The sequence below is a fragment of the Vigna umbellata genome, chromosome 5 (assembly GCF_029865625.1).
Source record: "Vigna umbellata cultivar VRB3 chromosome 5, Vumbellata_1.0, whole genome shotgun sequence".
In the NCBI taxonomy this organism is placed as follows: domain Eukaryota; kingdom Viridiplantae; phylum Streptophyta; class Magnoliopsida; order Fabales; family Fabaceae; genus Vigna; species Vigna umbellata.
Window position 1 is genome coordinate 53,180,273 of NC_142169.1, and position 24,178 is coordinate 53,204,450.

Consider the following 24,178-nt stretch of genomic DNA (forward strand, 5'->3'; position numbering starts at 1 on the left):
CTTCTGTTATTTTGGGCTTTTTACGTCTGATCCCAACCTGACGTCTATTCGGGTGACGTTGATGGGATGTTGGACCCAGTCAGACGTCTATATAGATGTCTGACCTGTACAGATCAGATGTCTATATAAATGTCTGACCTGAACAGATCAGACGTCTAAAACGTTGTTGTATTTAATTGGATCTTTCTTCACTTGAGGCCTCTCGGGTTGCTTATGGCTCAAAGTGATTCGAGTTTACAACTTTATATTTTAGTTGAAGAGAATGGATTGTAAGTATTTTATTTTGTATTGGATGGTTTTAAAAACGTAGTGGAAGGAATTGAAGGAGTGCAAAACGCAAGAAATCGCCGCCCAAGAACACCGTCCAAGGACACGAGCAAAACTGCACCAAAACCCAACGAAAACGCATTTTAATCGGTTCAAATGAAAGATAATTCATCAATGAGTAATGTAATCAGAGTAAAATTAATTTAAAACGGTGCAAAAGTGAAAAAACGAACCTGAAAAACATAGCTCGTGGAGAAAAAACGCGAAGAAGATAATGAACAGTGAGTGCGCATAACGGCTGCCTCGCGTTCGCGGTGTTTTAATGCAGAACTTTAGAAGTCAGTTTGCCCCATAACAGACTTAAAAGTCAGAGTGGCGAGATCAGACGTCTAAAAATGGAGTCAAAAAGTGACTTTTTAAATTATTGGGCTGAGTATTTAGAAGTCTGTTCCCCCATAACAGACGTCTAAATCGCTTTAGAAGTTTGTCCCCCCATAACAGACATCTAAATGACTTTAGAAGTCGGAGTTGCGGGATCAGACGTCTAAATGGAGTCAAAAAGTGACTTTTTAAATTTTTGGGCTGAGTATTTAGAAGTTTGTTCCCTCATAACAGACATCTAAAATATACTATAAACGTCAGATTCCCCAACCCAAACGTCTAATAATAAAAAAAACTTAATTTTTTTTTACTTTTACGTATCTTTTTGGCGTCCAATGGAGTTGTCTGACGTCTAAATAGACTATAGACGTCAGAATCCCAATATCAGACGTCTATTTACTCTTTTTAATTATAAAAATGCCACCAATCATTTTTTACGTTTGATATTTGGGGTCGGACGTCTAAACGGTGAGGTCAAAGGCCTTTTCTGAACTAGTGTTTCAACCTCCTCAAATATATAATTTTTGTTATAAAAAAAGAAAAGGTAACTACGACATCTTTTAATGTAGAGGAATAGTTAATAGCAAGATAAAATTGTTATCAAATAAAGCATGAAATTGTAAACTTTTTCATTATTTATCAATTGAAATTATATTTCTAAACGGTTCAATTCTTAAAAAAATATATATATATATATAATTTAAATACAGTATTAGATTATGATTTAAACCAACATAAGCACATATTAGTTTCTATTTTATTATTACTAGTTGCTTCCACTTTTTTTTCATTCTTGAAAAAGTTTTTTCAATTATAAAATATTTTTTATTAAAAAATTATAGAAATAAATATTTTTTTAATAAATAATTAAATAATTTTTTACTAAAAAGATAAAATTGTAAAATAATTATTTTAATTTATAAAATAATTATATTTAGATTAACGGTTATTTAAGGGGTGAAAATAAAAATATATTTATTTTAATTTAGGCTTAATAGGTTATTTCGTCCCTAAGTTAAGATTTGAATTTTTGTTTAGTACCCGATTTTTAAAATGCTTCTATTTCATCCCAAAGTAGTATAAATTGTATCAATTAGGCCCCTTCCGTTAAATTCACATAATCAGAGTTAATTCCAGGTGACGAATCTGCATTTTTTTCTTCTCTCTCCTCTGGATTTCTTGCAATATTCCAACTTTCTCTCTCTCTTCTTCCTTACTTTTTCTGTACCCCTCTGCACTCACAAACCCATCTCCAACCCTCTCTGATTCACGCTAACAACCACCTTCATCTCTCCCACCATCACCGCGTTCCGGTTCCGGCGAACCTCCACGTAATTCTTGGGGTTCATGGAACACTTCATGTAATCTTTGAACGTTGGCAAGCTCCCAATGCGTTTATGCTTGCTTGGATTCTTGGAGGAAACCTTCCACACTCTGATCTTACCGTCTTGGTGGCCGGTGAAGATTTTTCCGGTGGCGATTATTATGGTTTTAACCAATCCACTGGTAGAGTGCTTCTCTGGACATGAGAATGAATGAGCCAGGGGTGAGGATAATGGGGACAGAGAGGGAGGCGTTGGTGAAGTGCATGACGCAATCTGACTCGAGGGAGAGGATGGCGATGCCGTCGTCGAAGCGGAGGAGGTCGACGTGGGCGCAGATGCCTTGGCTGGACTGGTAGATGTATGCGATCATCTGGTCAAAGAGGGGTTCTCTGTGAAGGATGTGGGGCAGGAAGGGAGGTGGGTTATGGGCCTGGAGGCGGATGGAGCGGCAAATGAAGTGGGCCAGAGGAGGGTCCCAAGAAGGGAGGTGTTGGAGGCCGAAGCGCATGGCCTGGTTGATGGAGGGAGAGGGGAACCAATTTTGGGATTGGAGGGATGCGAGTATGCGGGATTGGTGGCGTGGAGAGAGGAAATTGGGACACAGCCATAGACCTGAAGATTTCTTCCAACACTGCCTTCTCCTCCTCCTCTTCCCTCATCTTTCTTGCTTCCACTTCTCTTCTCTTTTCTTCTCTTCTCTTCTCTTCCTAGTTTCTTGCTTGCTGCTTTATATCAAATGATGGAATCAGCTATAGATTTGATCCCCCATTCTCCCTCATCAAATGTGGTTTCAACTTATTTGTTATATGAATGTTGGAAGGGGTGGTGGCGGGGGTGTCAATGGTTGCATGGCCACTGTATGTAGAGTAGCACGTGAACATGGAGGTGATGATGGGAGAGATGAAGGTGTTGTTGGCATGAATCAGAAGGTTGGAGATGAGTTTGTGAGTGCAGAGGAGTACAGAAAAAGTGAGGAAGAAGAGAGAGAGAGAAAGATGGAATATTACAGGAAATCCAGAGGACAGAGAAGAAAAAGTGCAAATTCGTCACCTGAGTTAACTCCGTTTATGTGAATTTAACGGAAGGGACATAATTGATACAATTTATACTACTTTGGGATGAAATAGAAGCATTTTTAAAACTAGATACTAAACGGAAATTCAGCTCTTAACTTGTGGACGAAATAATCTATTAAGCCTTTAATTTAAAATCGCAAATATTTAAAGTTTAAAATTTGAGAAAAATGTGTACATAAATTTTTTCTTCTTTATATATGAGTATAGATATAAAATCAATAATTTGTATAATTTTTATTATTAAATAATTTTTTATTATAAATAATTATTTGAATGTGAAGAAGTATTTTTTACAAAGATAAAATTGTAAAATAATTATTTTAATTTATAAATAAATAAATTTAGATTAAAAATTATTTAAGGGGTTAAAGTAGAAATGTAGTTATTTTAATTTAAAATTACGGATATTTAAAAGATAAAATTGAAAAAATATGTAAAAAGAAAACGACTAGTAAATATAATAGTTTATAAAGTAACAAACTCATAAATTAGTAATGAACAATAAATATATTCTGTTAAAGAAACACAATTTATATTCTAATAATAAAAATAAAAAATATCTATATTTTCTTACAAATGTTTAAACTTAATTTCATATCAAGAAATATACCTTATTTAGTTTTGTAATAAATACTTTCAAAGATACTTACAAACAATGCAACAGAGAAAATTACAAAAAGAGGGAAGGTAGTAAATAATACTAAATCATTTGTATAAAGCAAAATTCCAGAAAAAAATTATAGAAAAGTGAAACAGGAAAAATATATGTGAAGTAAAAGGTTCATCATACGAAATCAGTCAACAAGGATAATAAGGCCATTTTCATCGATGACGTGAAATATTTTAAAAGGCTAAACTATTATAGTGTTTTTATTTAATTTAAAATAATTAATATATGAATAAACATTTCAAGACTGTGAAATTAATTAAACCAAAATTAAAAATATATTAAATATATTTTGTTAATATATACCATCATTAAAAACATGTTAATTTAAAGGATTATTATATAAAACAATTATCCAACATGTTAATTTACTAAATTTCTACTACCTATTAAATATTTATTTTTATTTAAGTCTTTAGTTATTTTCTGTATGAAATATAATTTAAATAAAACAACAACATATTAACTAAATATATGAAAGTAAATTATGTTGGGATTATTGACTCAAAGGCCAAGCTTAAGGGGATCCTATGCATCTTCAGGATTTTCTATGTATTTCTAAACATTTTTTAATGTCAAAACTACTTTTTTTTTTTTTTATAAAGATTTTTCTTCTTCTTATAATTACTTCATTCATTCACTGTCCAATTTTATTCTCACTTTTTTTTTAATCTACACTTAGTGGTACCTTCATTTCTTACTTCTTTGGTCGTATAAATATTTGTAATTTGATTCTTTCAAAAATGAAACATGATAGATAAGCTTTTAAATAAAATTAAAAGACTAATAGATAAATACAAGATTTTAAAATCTAGTTAAAACTTTTATTAGATTTCAAAGTCCGATTAAAGTTATTAATTGAATTTTAAAATCGGATTACTATGTGATTAAATGTTATTATTAATATGAAAGCAGATAAATTATTATTAATAAATAAAAACGAAAAAATATCATAAATTAAATTAATCATTTAAAATTTTTTATTTGGTTTTGCTTATTAATTCATTTATAATAAATAAAAACAGTAAAAATTAATATATTAATACTATAATAATTAATGATAAAAAATTATATCATTAATATTATTATACTATCCATTATAATATTATTAAGAGTATTATATAAGTTATAATATCATTAAATAAGCCTAAAAATAAATTATTTATAAATTAAAATCTGTAGATATATCATTTATGATTAATAGATTTTGAAATCCTGTAACATGTTTATCAGATTTTGGAATTTAGAAAAATAAATATTAATTTTGAAATCCAAAAAAATAAATATTAAATTTTGAAATTTAAGAGAAATAAATATTATATTTTGAAATTTAGAATATTTCAAAATTCGAGAACAATGAATATGAATTTCAAAATTTGATGAATTCTTTTAGTCGAAATTTAAAATTTATTGATTTCTTAAATCGGATTTCTTAAATTGGATTGCAAAATCCTTTAAAAAACTAAAGAAGAAAAAATACAAAGAAAAATTTAAGAAGAAAAAAAAAATGCATGAAGACTTGCCGATCCAGAGTTCAAGAAATATGGAGGAACAATAAATAAATTTTGATTATATATATATATATATATATATATATATATATATATATATATTATAAATTGTTATCAAAAGACAAAATTTTGAAGCCCACACTTATACTTTGTTCACTTGAATGAATTTGAACCAGAGTAATTGAATAAATTTGAAAAATTTTAAAAGTAAATTTTTTATTGTTTATTTGAGTGAATTTTGAAGGTAAATGAAAGTAAATTTAAAAATAAAATTTGTAAGAATAAATAACAAAAGGGTGTTACTCCCTCCACCACCACATTTTCTCCCTCCACCTCCCCAATTCTATTACATATTTTTTGAGTTACAAAACTAACCTTTTATAATTACAAAAATAATCTTTTTATTTTTTAATCCTAATTATTTACTTTAACCCTATCTTTCTACCCCTTCTCACCCACCTTCCAACCTTCTCAGATTCTCACCCAAACTCCATCACATCTATTTCTCATCTTCCATTTTTCTTCCATAGGCCTGATATGCTTCCTCCTCAAAAATACATTATTAAAATACATCAAAATATATTAAAAAATAATATATCAAAAAATATAAATTATATTATTTAAATATCTTCAAAATTAATATAAAAAAATTGTAAAATATAAACCTTATAATCTTTAAACGGATGTGAACATCCGTCAACGGATGTCAACATCCGTTTAAAGATTATACGGTTTATATTTTAGGGTTTTATTACGCACCTTCACGTCTCTGAACCTCTCATGCCTCTGAACCAGCACCTCCCACACTCACGGCTGAAGATGAATTGCTTTCCCCACTTTCAATTTTACTAAACACAAAGTCCACCACACTCTCACGTCACAATTCTATAAAAAAAGAAGAAGAAGTGGAACATGAGAGACAACCCAAGGATAATAGAACGTAAGAGACAACCTGTAAAAAATAATAAAGAGAAAGAGAAAAAATTGATAAAAAAAATGAATGTCCACGTGAGATTTTAAAATTTTAGTAAGAGTAAAATAGGAATGAAAAAATAAAAAAAAGGGTAAAAGGGGAATGAGTGGTGGAGGAAGCAAGTTGTGATAGTGGAGGGAGTAACACCCATAACAAAAAAAAATAATCTACTTTCAAATCTTCTTAAATTCTTATAATTACTTTCCTACAAATCCAGTAAAAAAGCCTTAATTCATGATATCAATAGTGTTTTTTTTTTCAACACATAATTTATAGCTACAACCCTGTAAGTTTTACCCCTTAATTTTTAAAATGACTTTTTTATTCTTCATAAAAGTGATGTCTGGCTGTTCTTGATTTATTTCGGAACAAGCTCTTTAAAATTTCTAGTATAGAATTTTTAAAATAAGATACTCACACATCACATCCGTTTTGGAATTAGCTTTTTAAAATATAATTTTTGAAAGAAACTTTTCACTATATGTGATATCTTTTATAATGAAATTTCTAGAATGAATTTTCTAAAATACGTTTTTTTTGGAACAATATTTTTCTAATGTATATTTTTTCTCGGTGAAAAAGAATATTTTAATCTTTTTTTATTATGAAGGTAGATGCAATTAAAAATAATAGAATTCCAGTTAGCAATAATGAGGTGTAGGAAGAAAAAACTTAAATAAATAGAATATTATTTCCTTTGAAAAACATAAGATGCAGAGGTTCGTCCTGTAAACCCTAAACCCTAAATATCTCAGTTCCTTCGCAATTCACATAACCGCTCTGCTACTCCTTTCAATTCCTTTCAAGTGCTAACCCGACAGACCACTGGAAAGCTAAGAAGGAAGATAAAGAAGCACAACAAAGATGTCGGAGGAAGACGAATCAATGGGGGAACAGAATGACAATGAATCAGGACTTGATTTTATACTGAGTTTAGAAGATGTTCCATCAAAGATCCCTCCACACCTTGAGCTTTTCAAAACGCGTGTTATGTGTAACAACGATGCTCCTATACATGTAAACTCTCATGCTCTTGACCTCTTTTTTATTCTCTTCAAGTTGTTTTAATTTTACCCTTTTTATGCTACATTATATTAATTTTTTAGCACTCATTCATGTTTTGATAAAGTTTCTATCTTCTCAAATCGGGTCTGGAATTGTTAGAATTAGGATTTCAAATATTGCACTTGTTATTTATCTTAGAAGGGGTTTGTTTTCTTATTTATATTTTTCTATGTTGGTGTTTGCAGACGGATACTATACATTATTCTGGCGCTTATGCGGTTTTGGGAGTTGATAATAGTCAGCAGTTTGATAGCTTCCGTAAAAACTTCAAAGTTGAAGTGAAGCGGCTTACTGATAGTGACATGGAGTTTGATATGATTGGTATTGATCCAGCAATTGCCAACGCATTTCGAAGAATTCTTATATCAGAGGTGATATATTCTTGCTCTCCTTATTGCGTTCCACGTTGATGAGATTTTTTTTAATATTTTGATGCATTTGTTATAGCTATTTTTCAAGGTTAGATATCTTGCCATAATCTACAACACTTGTTCGTTCTTCTTAAATTTTGTTTTTTAATACTAAGTAGGCTAGAGAATGATGCTCAGTCATGAGCCCTTACTAGTTTATAGTTTTGAACGTTTTTATTTTAAAACTGATGGGTTTACACCATGTTAATGTGTCTGTGTAGTATCTAGAATGATTTGTCAGATTCTCTGAAATTAAATTAGCTTGTTTTAAACCTATGTTGTACAAGCTGCTATATTTGCATGGGATGTACGCGTTTCTGTCCTTGTAGACAATAATGTTTTATTGTAGGGTTTGACAGACTTCTAATAATAATTTGAGAAATTACTTAAATGCAGACATTGATTTTTTTTTGCAAAGTCTTAAACTGTGAAAAGGAAACAAAGAGATCTATTTCTACCTTTATAAAGCCTCAAGTTACTTTGGATTGACCCAAATAGATTTAGTGTCTATTACTAGTCAATTAAAGGCATTGAATTGTGTGAATCGTTTTGTATGGCCGGAAACACTGTGATTCAAGCTGCCCAATATTTTCTGTTATTCAATCAGCTTTGAAATAAGAGTAAATATCAGTACGAGGGAAAAGAGAGAAAACGATCATCTTCTAATAAGATGAGTGTTGGGTGGATAGGTAATGGTAATTGCAATTTTTGAGCAATAAAAGTAGGTTATTGACATGTGCTCCTTGGATTTTTCATTTTCCTTTTGGTTCTACAAATTCTTCGCTGACTATACTGAGGTATGCTGCAGATTTATAGTTACACAGTAAGATTCTTGATTAAAGTTGTTGCAGATACCCATCGCTGCTATGCATTGCCTGGGGTAGTAAAATCTGGTTAGAAACCAGTTCTAAACTGATTCAATATTTTAAATGGTTTGAAATCAGTTCAATTCATAATGGTTCTTGAAAAGTGGTTTGGTTTCCAAATGTCTCTACTACAATTCTTATCTCTGGCTGGATTAAGAACTGAACCTTTTAAAGCGTTTGGTTTTTAATAAAACTAAATTTTTCACACCTCTAAATTTAGTTATCCACTAAAAGATGTATGTTTTGTATTAACATATTCAAGAATCTTACATCAGGAGCTATTGAATTAGGAGACATATTGAATGAGAGGGGGGGTTAATTCACTTGCTCTGATGTTTTTTTTCTGAATAGAATTTTATTTTATTAGCTCCGATTACATATAGCATTTTACAATAGTCTTATTTTGGTTTTTCTTTGCTGTTTGGATGATAGATTTGAGTACTTTAGTAGTGGTGTTGTTGTAAAGTACCAGTGGAAATAATATTTTTTTGTGGCTATATATTTTAGGTTCCAACAATGGCTATTGAAAGAGTATATATCGCAAACAATACATCAGTTGTACAAGATGAAGTTCTTTCCCATAGATTGGGTCTTATTCCAATTCGTGTTGATCCCAGGCTATTTGAATATCCAGGTCTATATCTGCCCTAACCTATGCATAGTTGTATTTCTCATTAATTTTATGACTTTCTCATATGTAGTTTGAAAATTTGAACTATGTATGTAGGCTTTTCATATTGCCCTTGTATGGACGCAGTTAAATGTGTTATTTTTGTCTTTCTTTTGAATAGATAATGCAGTAGATGACAATAATGAAAGGAACACCATTGTCTTTGGGCTACATGTACGATGTCAAGTCGGTCAACCTCGAATTACTGGTACATGACATGAAGCTCCTGCTTTCTAACATATATGTTACTCTAATTTTCTTATTTATCTATTTAACTCTATCCTTTACCCTTGCAGCAATCTGTTTTGACTGATGATATTGGGATATTATTGCAGTGAAATCCGATAAACTAAAGTGGTTACCTAATGGGAGCGAGCTTCCCTGTGAAGATGTCAAACCAAATACATCTTCAAAGCCAAAGACGTTTACATCTTTTACTTGCAGCCAAAATTCACTTCCTGGATTTCCCAGCAATTCAATTGATCTTACAGATTCAGATATTATATTAGCTAAACTTGGACCTGGTCAGGTAACCTCTAAAAGGAGTATAATCACTTTTTTTTTCCCTAGATTTTATGATTTAAGCTTTAGAGAGGTAAATTATTTCTCATGGATAATTCTCTTCCCCAAAAGGATTGCCTTTTGGACTTTTTTATACGTGACATTGTGACTGTACCCATCTCCCTTCCGGAACTAGAAATTTGTACCAATCCTAGTCTCTATTTTTATTGGGTATCAGATTTGTGTCTCATCTCCATCCTTCTTGAGTAATGAATATATTTGTACTTGCATCCATACCCACTTTCACAATGCCCCAAATATTAATTACATAATATTTTAAAAAAATAAAAATCAAAGCAAAGAAGGCATGATATTATAATAATTATACGTTGAAATTTTATGATAATGGTAACATCTATTATATTTTGCAAATGTGAAAGAGAAAGTATCTCGGGAATTTGAGTGAACTCATTGGATATAAAACTAGTTGAATGATTGAAATAGAGAACAAAATGTAATGTAGTGAGAGAAGAGTTCTTCATAGGAAGATCATCCAAGAACCTGTCTTGGAGTTCTTTACAGTGTTAATAAAATCTGGGTACCTATCACTTTTTTAAAAACTTAACAAAGGAAAAAAATTTGTAATTGAGATTGTTAGAGAACTAAATGAGACATTTTATTCATTCATATATTCCTAACAAGGTTATGGTATTCTATATATATAGAATACCATGACAGAATACAACCCACCTCTTAAGTTGGGTACACACTCACAAAACAACATAAACTTAATACATTTCAACACTCCCCCTCAAGTTGGAGCATATAAATCATATGCACCAAGCTTGGAACATATAAACTGAATCCTAGGCCCTCTTAAAGACTTAGTCAAAATATCTGCAAATTGTTCATTAGAATTGACAAATTCTGTAATGAGATCCTTGGACAACAACTTCTCTCTCATGAAATGACAATCAATGTGAAGAGCTTCTTGGTTATCACAATACAACTTCATAGGCTTATTTTCACAGAATTTTAATTCTTGAAGGAGTTGTTTGATCCATATAAGTTCACATGTAGCTATGGCCATAGATCGGTATTCAGCTTCTGCACTAGATCGAGCAACAACACTTTGTTTCTTGCTTTTCCATGATACAAGGTTCCCTCCAAGGAGTACACAATATCCTGTGGTAGATCTTCTATCATTCGGACAACCAGCCCAATCTGCATCACAATATCCTTCTAACTCAGTACTTCCCTTGTTCTCATACAACAGTCCATGACCTGGATTCCCTTTTACATATCTAAGGATGCGTACCACGACATTCCAATGATCAATATGAGGATTTTGCATAAATTGGCTCACAACTCCCACTGGATAAGAAAGATCAGGTCTTGTTATGGTGAGATAGATTAGTTTTCCAACCAACCTTCTGTATCTTTCTGGATCTGAGAAAGGTTCACCATTGTTTCAAGCCATAGAGTGAACGGCATAATTTACAAACTAACTTAGACTCCCCCTGAGCAACACGACTAAATCCAGGAGGTTGCTCCATGTATATCTCCTCTTCCAGATCACCATGAAGAAAGGCATTTTTAATGTCCAATTGGTGAAGTGGCCACTGTCTAATGACAACCATGGCAAGAAATAGACGAACACTACTGATTTTGGCCACAGGAGAAAAAGTATCACAATAGTCGAGACCATAAACCTGAGTATATCCCTTTGCGACTAGACGAGCTTTAAGACGATCAATGGCACCAGTAGGACCAACTTTAATAGCATATACCCATCTGCATCCCACGGGTTTCTTATCAGGAGGAAGAGGTACAAGTTCCCAAGTGCCACTATTGTCAAGTGCCTGCATTTCATCAATCATGGCTTGTCGCCATCCAGGGTGATCAAGTGCCTCACAAACATTATTAGGAACTTTGATGTTAGAAAGGGAGGAAACAAAGGAGAAATATGTAGGAGACAGACGATGGTAACTTAAAAAATTATAAACAGGATAAGGATTACGTGTAGATCGAATACCTTTTCGAAGAGCAATAGGCCAAGCCTGATTTGAGTCAAGAGAGGACAAGGAGGATGAAGGATCCATGGTCTGGGAATCTGATGGAGAAGGAGCTGAGTCTCGAGGATCTCCAGGCAAGGAGTAAAGTGGTTGAACAATATCTTGTGCATTCTGAGTTTGAGCTGAAGATGGAGAAGCGGGAATGACCAAGGGATCACATGATGGTATAGGAAGCATCCCTTCAACAGATGAACGATTCTCCTTGGAAGACAAGAAGAAGGGTGTATCCTCAAAAAAGGTGACATCAGAAGACATATAATACCTTCTTGTGGAGGGAGAATAACATCTATATCCTTTTTGAATGCGAGAATATCCCAAAAAGACACATTTAATAGACTTGGGAGAAAGTTATTTGGAACAAAACAAGTGCTCCCAAAAACACGTGGAGAGACATGGTAAAGAGGATCATTTGGAAAAATTACGGAGTGGGGAACTTTATTGTCAAGAGATGAAGAAGGCATCCTATTGATCAAAAAACAAGAAGTGAGGATTGCATCCCCCCAATGATGAACAGGAACATTAGTATTTAACATCAGGGAACGTGCTGTTTCAATGAGATGTCTATTCTTTCTCTCAGCTATGTCATTTTGTTGTGGAGTGTGAGGACATGTTGACTAATGTAAAATTCCTTTGGAAGATAAAAATGAAGAAAATGCAGCAGAAAAATATTCCTTAGCATTATCACTTCTGAGAATTTTAATTGTCTTTCCAAATTGATTCTTAATTTCATTAACAAAGGACATAAAAATGACTAAAAGTTCAGATCTCTCTTTCATAAGATAAATCCACGTACACCGAGAAAATTCATCAATGAAGGTTACAAAATAGTTAAAACCAAAGGAAGTAACTTACATCGTGTCTCAGATTTCTTTGGATAAGAAGATCTAACATGTTTTCCTAACTGACAAGACTCACAATCTAAGACAGGAATGTGTTTAAGACTTGGAACCATCAACTTCAGCTTAGACAAATTTGGGTGACCCAAACGATCATGTAAAATTTTAGGAGATGAAGTTGAAATGCAAGAAACAAAAGAGGTAGGTTTTAGGAAATACAGTCCTCCTGACTCATATCCTTCTCCAATTCGACGACCCGTACCATGTTCTTGTATGACAAAGGAAGTAGCAGAAAAGGTTATAGAACAATTTAATGAATGTGTCAATTGACTCAAGGAGATTAAATTATAAGGACAATGAGGAATATACAAAACAAAATTTAAGTTTAGTGAAGGAGATAAGGACACTTTGCCAATTCCTTGAGATGTTAATTTGGATCCATTGGCAACAATAACTAACTGAGGAACTTTTTGAGAGGTAATGGAGGAAAATAAATGAGTGTTACCAGAAAAATGGTTTGAGGCACCTGAATCAAGAATCCATGAACCTTGACATTTCACAGATTGTGAGATACATGCAGTTGACACACTTGGCACTGAAGGAAACTGACAAAGGCCAGTGGATTTGTCAGACTTGTATCTCAAAAATTCTTGATACTCTTCATTTAGATTCTTGATTCGTATGAGCATTGCACATACCCACTTCGACTACCATGGCCTCCTCGATTAGCTCCTCTCCTTGAAGTGGCAGATAAGGAGAAATTAATTTTAGTAAAGGATGCCATTCTAAATCTTTGAGTAGGATCCAAAACAGAGACAAGGTCTTATGACTATGGGAAATCAGAATCCCTTTCCAATCATACTAAGAAATGAAGCTCATCAACAGTAGACTGTGAAATCTGGTATTAATGAGGAAGGAGGCTCAATATGGAAAACTGAATCTGGTTCCAGAAGTAATGAAGCGTAACAACGTTGAGGGAGAAACTCAGCTTGAGGGAGAAAACCCTAGGTGCAAACAACAGCCACCAAAACAGCAAAGCAAGGGCCAAAACACGCTCAGGAAGCAACGGCGAAACTGTCTGCAGTGGCACAGTGTCGATCTGACACCGAGAAGGCGGCGCGTGAGGAACACGCGCCGGAGACTTGCCGGAGAGAAGCGGCGTGTGGAGGAGCGTGCGGAGGTTTCTGAGGAAGCGACCACCAGGGTTGGGTCGCGCTTCTCGGGGCGAACCTAACCCTTAACTTTGCCTGACAAACGGCGGATGGCGGCGATAGCAGCGACGACGGCGGAAAGTGGCGGCAATAGCAGTGGCACACTGGGTCTGGCTCTGATACCATGTTAGAGAACTAACTGAGACATTTTATTCATTCGTATATTCCTAACAAGGTTATGGTATTCTATATATATAGAATACCATGACAGAATACAACCCACCTCTTAAGTTGGGTACACACTCACAAAACAACATAAACTTAATACATTTCAACAGAGGTTGTGATGAAAGAGAAAATACCTTGGGAATGAGTGAACTTGGTGGATATTGAATGAATTTAATAATTAAGAGTGAAAATGAAAAATTGTATAGCAAAAAGAAGACCCTTAAAATGAAATGAAACAAAATAGCAAGAACAGTACATATAAGTTTAGGATATTGGACAATACCCTTAGAAACTGGATATTGCCCATACCCATCTGAATGTACAGTCAATATGGAGATTTTCAGTCGAAATTAGGATGGATTTGGACAATCCATGCGGAGATGTGTGTGTTTGTCATCCCTAATTTTCAATGCCTATCCACTCCTGGACAACTTCCCTCTTTTCTCATAGACTGGATAATTGTAACATTGTTGCTCATTAATGGTCTATTTGTTACCACACGAGGTTCATTTACCTCTGTTTCTATCTGTCATTTCTCTTACCATGCAATGCAAGATACTGAGTTATCTGTTTTTTCAATCTTGTTTCTGTTTACTTGTCTTCGTATAGAATACTGAATGGCATACATGTTCTATTGTAGGAAATTGAACTTGAAGCACATGCAGTTAAAGGCATTGGTAGGACACATGCAAAATGGTCCCCAGTTGCCACTGCTTGGTATCGGATGCTTCCGGAGGTAAGGCAATACGATGTATCTTATCTAGTCATATTCACTTTGAACGCTGCCAAAAACTTGCAAATTCTGCCATGTGTAAGAATGTTTTGTTTTTTTTTTTTTTTTTTATTTTTAATCTAGGTTGTACTCTTGGAAGATATTGTGGATGAGCAGGCTGAAGAATTAGTAAATAAATGTCAACCTAATGTGTTTGATATTGAAGACATTGGAAAAGGTAGTTCAGTTTTTGTTTCAGTGCTGTCGTGTACCACATTATATTGTTTTGCATCTATTTCTGCCATGTGCTGCACATTGTTAATGATTAATAACATGTAATCTCAATATCTGTTCTCTTTGGTACTTTCTTAGTTTATTGATTTGATTATTGAGTGTAGGTAAAAGAAGGGCAACAGTAGCCAGACCACGGAACTGTACTTTGTGTAGGGAATGCATCAGAGGAGGCAAAGAATGGGAAGATCGGATATCAATACGTCGCGTTAAACATCATTTCATTTGTAAGTATTATATAGCCTACTGATTTAACAGGGCTAAACATTTCAAAGCTATCTGAAATCTTAACATACAAAAATTTACATAATTTTTAATAGTCTAGTCTCAAGGTAACTGGTTCATGTAGTGGTTCAGCTTAGAAAATTATTGAGCAGGTTATTACTTTTTTTTACATGACTGGTGCTAAAATTCTCTTATATATTAATTCTCATTTACGAAGAAAAATGTCCTTACGTAATGTTATTTTCTTAATGAAATATTCTCAAGAATGTTGGTATATTAGATTATAGCCAATGGCTGTGGCAAATATAAAGAAGAATGCTGGCAACACCTCATTAGGATTGACTGAATATTGGAAACCGCAAAATTTGATGGATCTCACATTTAAATAAAGAGAATCATTAAATGAGAAGCTGATCCAATAAAATAAACTTCGGCCAAACATACCAAATATATCTTGGCTGGTTTTACATGGTTCTGTAAAGGATGAGTGTTTGAAAGGTTGCAAAAAGATCTTACATGTATATTTTTTTACTTGTGTGTGTAGTTTGCATTGAATCAACCGGAGCATTACCACCTGAAGTGCTATTTACCGAAGCTGTGAAGATTTTGGAAGATAAATGTGAACGTGTGATTACTGAGTTTTCTTGATTCTTCTTTTTGTTATGTCTTAATCTTATAATCAATGAAATGGATAAGGGTATTCTATGCCCAGTTCTGATATGATTCATTTTTTTTAGGACTCCTTATAAATTAATTCCCTTTCCTTACTCATAGTTAAGCTTTGGATGTCTGCATTGCCACGATGTTTTATATCCAGTGGTAGTTTAACTTAATATAATGGATTTTAGTTTGTCTTATTCTTTTTAATCTTCAAAATTTAACTGTTTAATGAGTGATGATACATTAAAAAATGTTGACACATTAGTGGTAATAATTATTCCTTTTTGAAAAACGTGAACTTATACAATTAAAAATGAATTTGACCTCTTATTTGCTGCACAAATAACCTAAAGAGTGTTTCGGTTTTAGTTGGAATATTTATATGGTGTACATATTTTTATTCTTTCTGTTGGTATACTTTTTATATTTTATTTTTAGTTATATTTTGCTGGAGATTTAACAGTGTTAAGTGAACTAGAGCAAATATGACACAACTTAAATTTGGTGATACAGAGAATGGATCCAATTGTATTAGTTAAATTGGACCAAGTAGGAATGCGATAATAGTTTATGGAGCTCATTGCCATGTTAGTGTATAATGCTAATATTTTCAGTTCATCTTTTAAAATGTAAAAGAAATATATAAAATTAAAATTAGTATAGATTATATTTTAACTTATAAAAAATAAAATAACATAATGAAAAAGAAATATAATATATGTGGTTGTATTAGTTTAAGTACAAGATTTTATGGTATACATGTAAAGAGTAAAGAATCTGCATATTTACTACAAGGCAAACCACATAAGAACTATACTTTTTTTTCCTATCCTTAGTTCATCTCTTTTGAGATTGTCGTTAGGAACATCATCTCTACATGATCATCACAAGTCATTATTCACATATTATATTTACATCTCTTTCATATTCTTTAATGGACACAGTTTCAATACATTCATTAAACATCTATCATAAATCAAGTGTCTATCTCTTAGTCAAAATGCTACATTTTATGTTATGAGCTTATAATATGTTACAGATTCTTAACTCTATTTTAAGAAATTTGTGTTATTGAATTAAATTCAGATATTTATACTTATCAAATTATCATCAGATGTCACTTCAACAAAACTATATAATCAGTCTACTCATATGACATGGTAAAATATTTGACCTACCATAAATAATTATTTTTTACCCTGCAAACTAAGTAATAGGGACCTTCTTCGTTCGATTCATACCACCCAATAATTTTCTCTATGTGAGTCCAATTCCAATAGAATCAAAATCATCTCTCTTAGAATATCAAACTCAATATCTAATATAAACATATCTATATGTCAACATAGTATTTTTCTAAATATAACTATATTCATCACACACCACATTTCATATCAGAACCATACCGTATTTTCATTCATACATATACAACAAACTTAATTTAAATGTTAACAAATTACAATTATTCATCTATATATATATATATATATATATTGATCAAATATAGTAGTATAGAGAAAGATAAACAAAGTTTAACATTTAGAAACACTTAAAACACGATTTTTTTGTTATGTTTAGAAAATACTCACATTTTACAATTCACCCAACCAAAGGTATTAATATCTCCAACAAGAATTCTGTTCAACAAAAGTCAAAGTATTAGCTGAACTATTAAACCATTTGAAGTTATTACAAAATCAACACTTGTTGAACAAAAATTTACTTATCTAACAACCAACACTCTTAAATTTTCAATTAATTGAATTTTGTTCGATGAAAGTTGTCTAGTTCATCGACAAATCACCAAAAAATTTTATTTAAATAGTTTGTTCAATGAATTTGACTCGCCAGCATAATTAAGAAATTTCACAAAATATAATAAGTGATCCAATAGATTTAAAGTGATATTTTTCTTCATTTCTTATGTTTAACATATAAATTTTGTTACAAAACAACAACTTGAAACAATTTGACTCAATTGAAATATTTTAACTTTTCACTACTAAAATATACAACATAATTCATTTTATATCTCTTCACTCAATCTATACAAATTTTATCTTAAACAATTCTAACTCTTTAATATCTCAAGCATACCATATAGCTAATAAAATATAATAAACATTTAATCATAACACACAATAAAATCTTGAACATATCACAAAAACATTTGTCTTAAGATTCAAACAATTTGTATATATTTAAACATGTAATCCTTGTATATAAAGTCAAATATTGTAATCAAATAACTTCTCATTTATATTATTTACCTTAAAGTATTATAAAAACTTAACTAACTTCTCTTATATGTTAAAACTTGTTACATTTAAAGTTAAACTTTCAATTTCTACTCTCACATAAGAAAATTATATATACATGTATGCTCTAATCAATGATCTAACCATACTTTTATAAGACTATTAAAGATTTATCTTTATATTAGAAAGATCACACGAAATATCTTTAGTCCTTATGTGTATATACAACTTTCCAAAATCAACTAAATAAAAATATCAAATAAAAAATCACTCTTAAACACATTTTGAGCAAACAAACTTATTCTATTATCTCTACTATGAATTATGATGTACAAAAGTAAAAATAAAACTTTCAAAAATATAAAAAAAGTAAAGAAATTAGAAAAAGTTGTAAAAATGGTATTTCTTTTAAATGTTTAAATATTCAATTGTTTATTTATAAATTTTATATTTAAATAATAAAATATTCATATTTTATTACGAATAATGAATGTGACACAATAAAATAAAAAAAATAGAATGAGATAACATCGTTCACATTTTATTTTTTAAAATGCAATGTAAAATTTTATAATTTAAATGATTAAATTATTTATATAAATTCTTAAAATTTAAATTTTCAAAATTCTCTATTTAAATAATATATTTTATCTTAAACTATTTTAAATTATTTATAGAAATAAATTAAACTTCTCTATTTAAATAATCTATTTTATCTTAAAATATTTTAAATTAATTATAGAAATAAATTACCGTTTAATTTTTTTATCTAAACACAAATTAAGAGAACTTGATTGCTCTTCCCGAATGTTCCTGTGATCATAATATTATGGGTTAAATATGTTTTTAGTCCCTTAAGTATTACACGATTTTGGATTTAGTTCCTATTCGAAACTTTGATGGCTTTTAGTCCTCGTAGTTTTGAAACTATTATAAATAGTCCCTAATTTTGGATGGCGTTAACTTTTGTTTGACGTGACTAACGGCCAACCCACTTCTGATACCAGGTATGAGTTTATTCTCTGCCACGTTTTCTTTTCTTTTTATTCCAAATTTGCACACAAGCCCCTAATTTCTTCAATGTTTACATTTCAGAAGGAACGCTGAAATTAGGGTTGCTTAGATGGCGCGAGTTGCTGCGCAAATCTCTCTTAGGTCTGGAGGTTGATGACTTGCGAGAATGGGGATAGTGGCTTTGTAACACCCGAATATTTTAAAGGGTATTACTGATAGTAGAGACTAAATTAATTTGATATCTCATATAAACAATCAAACTTTATTTCAATTACTTCAAAGTACAATACCAAACTTACAAACTTTAAACAATATAGTCTTCACCATTGAAATTTCAACTTATAAATTTTACACAACATAATCTTCCCAATACAAATTTATTCTTTTTACAAAAATCCCTGAAAGTTTTTCCCCGCATCTCTCTCATCTCTAAGCTTTTTCAACCGCATCTGCAACATTATCTAATCACATATAACATGAGTTATATGATCATAGTACAAACAAATAAGGGTAAGCCAACCATATCATAAAATCATTAAACTTGTAACAAAAATATTAAAATCAGGTATTTCTGCAATTGATAAAATATCATTATTCCGATGTCATTAATTCATCATTATCAAAATCATCTTTCTCATTTCCATAAATCTTACAAGTGTACCATGCTTACTCATGAAGCCTTATGGTCAGACCGCTCTCTGCCTGCTTCCTTAAGCCTCACTTACATACTATGTCTTACTTTCTGAAGCCTTATGGTCAGACCCCTCTCTGCCTGCTTCCAAAAATCTCAGGTGTTACTTTGCTCATACCAAACTCTCATGGTATAACTCGAACATACTACTCCCGGTAGTAAACATCATTTCATAAGTAATGATTTCTCATATCCACTCCAACATTTCATAAAAACCAACAATTCATACCCTCTTATCCACCTAACTCAATCATGTTCATTCTTTAATCATGAATTCATAATAACCCGTTTTGGTATCGATAAATTAAACACATTGCCAGATATCATGCTTCATATTATAAACTCATTTTGCCCATAACGAGTATAACTCAACATATTTTCACCGAACAAAGATCATGGATCAACCAAAATACATCAACATATCTTAGGAACTACATATTAATGTCTGGGCTCAATGTAATGATAAATAAAATATATATGAAATTTTTACCATGATAATATTATGCATCTACAATCAACTTGTTTTATTTTATTTTCATCCTAGTAGAGATTTTTCTTTACCCCAATTGGTCACCGGAGAGGACCCAGATGTCTGAACGCATCAAACTCACCTTCGACGCCAGCACATATGACTAGTCACAACTGACTGGACCAGGCCAGGGCTGCTCTATGATCAGGGATGTGCCAACTCAGGTTTTTAAGGTTCCTCTATCCTACCAACAAAGGGAGGCCTTCAATAATTAACAATTTATTTATTTAATTTATCTACCTTGTTTTCTTATGCTCTAAATCTTAAAATGCCTAATTTTACTTCCTCTCACAACAACCTCAAACACTGTATATATATTTAATACCAATATACAAGCTATTACAGAACCCTTATTCCAAACCTTCCAACAAGATTAATTTCAGCCAACAAACTCATTCAATAAAATCATTACAATAAACATCCATAATAGAATTCATACAAGATAATTATAAACAATTAACAATAATAAAACATTACTATAAATGGTCATAGAAGAATACAATATTTGACTATCATAACAATAATCTTAATATAAAAATTCATGGGGAAACAAGAAGTTGAATCTGGCAGAGCCGGTTAGACAACTTCTAATCCATCCATCAATACAATATAATTAAATAACAAGAACAATACATGTCTGGGGAAATAAGAAGTTGAATCTGGCAGAGCCGGTTAGACAACTTCTAATCCTTCCAAAAATGCAATAAAATAAATAAGTAAAGAAATAAATAGTTTGGGGAAACAAGAAGTTGAATCTGGCAGAGCCGGTTAGACAACTTCTAATCCTTCCAAAAATGTAATAAAATAAATACGGAAGGAAATAAAAAAATTTGGGGAATCAAGAAATTGAATCTGGCAGAGTCGGTTAGACAATTTCTAATCCTTCCAAAATACAATAAAAATAAATAAGGAAAACAATAAAATGTTTGGGGAAACAAGAAATTGAATCTGGCAGAGCCGGTTAGACAATTTCTAATCCTTCCAAAATAAAAAAATAAACCACTAATAACATACAATTGACATAACATAATCAATATCACATTTTAAAATTTTCACACTTGGATATTAACACACAAAAAAAACATATTCTCATTTAAAATTCAAAATCATACAGAAACAAAATACTCCATATTTAAGATTTAAAATCAGACAAAAGAAAAATATAGCATATTCAAGACTCAAGATAATACAAAAAGAAATACTCAAAGTTAGCTTCCCTTACCTCTATTCCAGACTTAGTTTCCTCTTCTCAAACCGTTCTCCGGAAACTTCCAGAATTTCCCCTCTTTAACTAGAATTTCCTCTAACTCTCTTCTCTCACAATTTCTCTAGAATTTTGGTGTAAATCTTCAGCCTCCCCCCCTTGGCTATTTATAGCCAAAAATTTTACTATTCATTTTTACTATTCATTTTTACTATTCACTTTTACTATTCATTTTTACTATTCAAAAATTATTTTTTTATTCACCATTCTTATCTCTAAATGATTACTTCTACGTGGAGTGTTCTCTTCCATAATTTATTTTAATATTTTTTTTTAACTATTCACTATTCACTATTCACTATTTACTATTTACTATTTACTATTCACTATTCACATTTCTAAAAAAAAAAAAAATCCTAAATAAGTTATCAAAAATTTGAAGCTCTCCCTCTAAAATTACTATAACTTTATATCCAAAAATTTACATTTTTCTATCCATTAAAATTATTATTACTAATAAAATGTTAAAATTTACTATTATAAATATTTTTTTTTTCATGGATCTTACATTTTAACATACAAATATTTTCAAGGATCTTACAATCTCCCCAACAACAATTATTTTCGCCCTCGAAAATTATTTATTTAAACAAAGACTATTTAACAAAAAAAAAATTACTTACAAAAGAGATATGGATATTCCTTTATCATAAATTCTTCCAATTCCCAAGTCATTTCCTGTGTGTCTTCATTCCAAAGTACCTTTACCGTGCGAATATCCTTCCCTCTTAACTTTTTCATTTGAACATCTAGTATACGCACTGGGCCAACTTCCATTGTTAAATTTTCCTTGACCTGAATTTCATCAACTTCTAACACATGCTTTGGATCTGGAATATACTTCCTCAGTTGGGATACATGAAAAACGTTATGCAAATATGTCAATCGAGGTGGTAGTGCTATCTCATAAGCCACTGGCCCAATCTTTTTGAGAATTTGATACGGTCCGAGAAATTTTGGTGTCAGTTTCCTCATCTTGATAGCTCTCCCGACTCCTGTAGTTGGCGTTACTCGTAAGAATACATGATCTCCTTCTTCAAATTCTAACGGTCTTCTTCTTTTGTCGGCATATGACTTTTGTCTACTTTGAGTTGCTTTCATCCGATCTTGGACTAATTTTATTTTTTCTGTGGTTTGTTGTAATAGCTCGGGTCCCACTGTCAGTGCTTCCCCATCTTGAAACCAACACAACGGTGTTCTACATCTTCTTCCATATAAAGCTTCATATGGTGGCATACCAATACTGGAATGATAACTGTTGTTGTAAGTAAATTCTACTAATGGTAGTATCTCATTCCAACTTCCAAGATGATCTAATACACAAGTTCTCAGCAAATCCTCCAAAGATTGAATAGTCCTTTCTGTTTGACCATCAGTCTGAGGGTGATAAGCCGAACTCATCTTCAACTGTGTTCCCAGAGCCTTCTGTAGCGTCTGCCAAAACCTTGAAGTAAACCTTGGATCTCTGTCTGACACAATGCTTGTAGGTATGCCATGCAACCTCACTACTTCCCCGATGTATAACTCCGTCAGCTTTTCTAGTGACATACGTTGATTAATAGGCAAAAAGTGAGCGCTCTTGGTTAGTCTATCAACGATAACCCAGATAGAATCGTGACCTTTTGATGATTTTGGTAAATGTGTTACAAAGTCCATCGAGATACTGTCCCACTTCCATTGAGGAATGTCTAACTGTCGTAACATCCCTCCCGGTTTTTGATGCTCCACTTTTGCTTTTTGACACACCAAGCAGGCTGCTACAAACTCGGCCACATCCCTCTTCATTCCATTCCACCAAAATGACTCTTTCAGGTCCTTATACATCTTAGTCATACCTGGATGTATGCTAAGACGACTTTTATGGCCTTCGTCTAAAATTAAATGTTTTAATTCACTCTTTGCAGGGATACACACTCTGTTTTTAAATCGAAGTATGCCATCTTTACTTAGAACGAACTCCTTAACTTGATCGGTGTCCAACAACCTGATCTTTTGCTGCAACTCTTGATCCATCGACTGCTCAACCTTCACTTGTTCTAAGAAGTCACTAGTGATTACTAAATGACTACACCATATGTGATCTGGGTTTAACTGCAACCCCAAGTTCATATCACGTAACTTTTCTAACAGTTCTAATTCCTTCACCATCATCGTTGTTATCTGAGCTTGTCTCCTACTCAATGCATCTGCCACCACATTGGCTTTTCCTGGGTGATATAAAAGCTCGAAGTCATAGTCCTTCATATATTCCATCCATCTTCTTTGTCGCATGTTCAATTCCTTTTGATCGAACAAATACTTTAGACTCTTATGGTCACTAAAAACTTGGAAACTTGCCCCATAGAGGTAGTGTCTCCATGTCTTTAATGCAAATACTACTGCTGCAAGTTCGATGTCATGCGTTGGGTAGTTCTTCTCATGCGCTTTTAACTGCCTAGATGCATAAGCTACAGGTCTCCTTCCTTGCATTAGAACGCACCCCAATCCTTGATATGATGCATCGCAGTACACCTCAAAAGATTTGCTAGAGTC

General features: G+C 32.1%; 2 protein-coding genes across 2 annotated transcripts; one reads left to right on the forward strand and one right to left on the reverse strand.

Annotated features, from left to right (window-relative positions):
• Positions 1-2,139: 2,139 nt before the first annotated feature.
• LOC148198601 (uncharacterized protein P8A3.02c-like) lies at positions 2,140-2,481 on the reverse strand. The gene has a single exon (XM_088115873.1). The coding sequence runs from the start codon at positions 2,479-2,481 to the stop codon at positions 2,140-2,142; it is 342 nt and encodes a 113-aa protein (XP_087971999.1).
• Positions 2,482-6,905: 4,424 nt separating this feature from the next.
• Positions 6,906-16,087, forward strand: LOC124837466 (uncharacterized). Its single transcript, XM_047312835.1, has 9 exons — positions 6,906-7,217; positions 7,451-7,636; positions 9,049-9,175; positions 9,333-9,419; positions 9,547-9,740; positions 14,643-14,738; positions 14,859-14,952; positions 15,113-15,232; positions 15,775-16,087. The coding sequence occupies exons 1-9, from the start codon at positions 7,065-7,067 to the stop codon at positions 15,876-15,878; spliced, it is 1,161 nt and encodes a 386-aa protein (XP_047168791.1). The 5' UTR covers positions 6,906-7,064; the 3' UTR covers positions 15,879-16,087.
• Positions 16,088-24,178: the final 8,091 nt, after the last annotated feature.

Bases quoted from the DNA above. Each gene is read 5' to 3' on its own strand.
- LOC148198601 (XM_088115873.1), bottom strand. From the start codon at position 2,481: ATGCGCTTCGGCCTCCAACACCTCCCTTCTTGGGACCCTCCTCTGGCC.
- LOC124837466 (XM_047312835.1), top strand. From the start codon at position 7,065: ATGTCGGAGGAAGACGAATCAATGGGGGAACAGAATGACAATGAATCA. The intron at 7,637-9,048 runs GTGATATATTCT...TATATATTTTAG, and splicing joins GAAGAATTCTTATATCAGAG to GTTCCAACAATGGCTATTGA. The intron at 15,233-15,774 runs GTAAGTATTATA...TTGTGTGTGTAG, and splicing joins CGTTAAACATCATTTCATTT to TTTGCATTGAATCAACCGGA.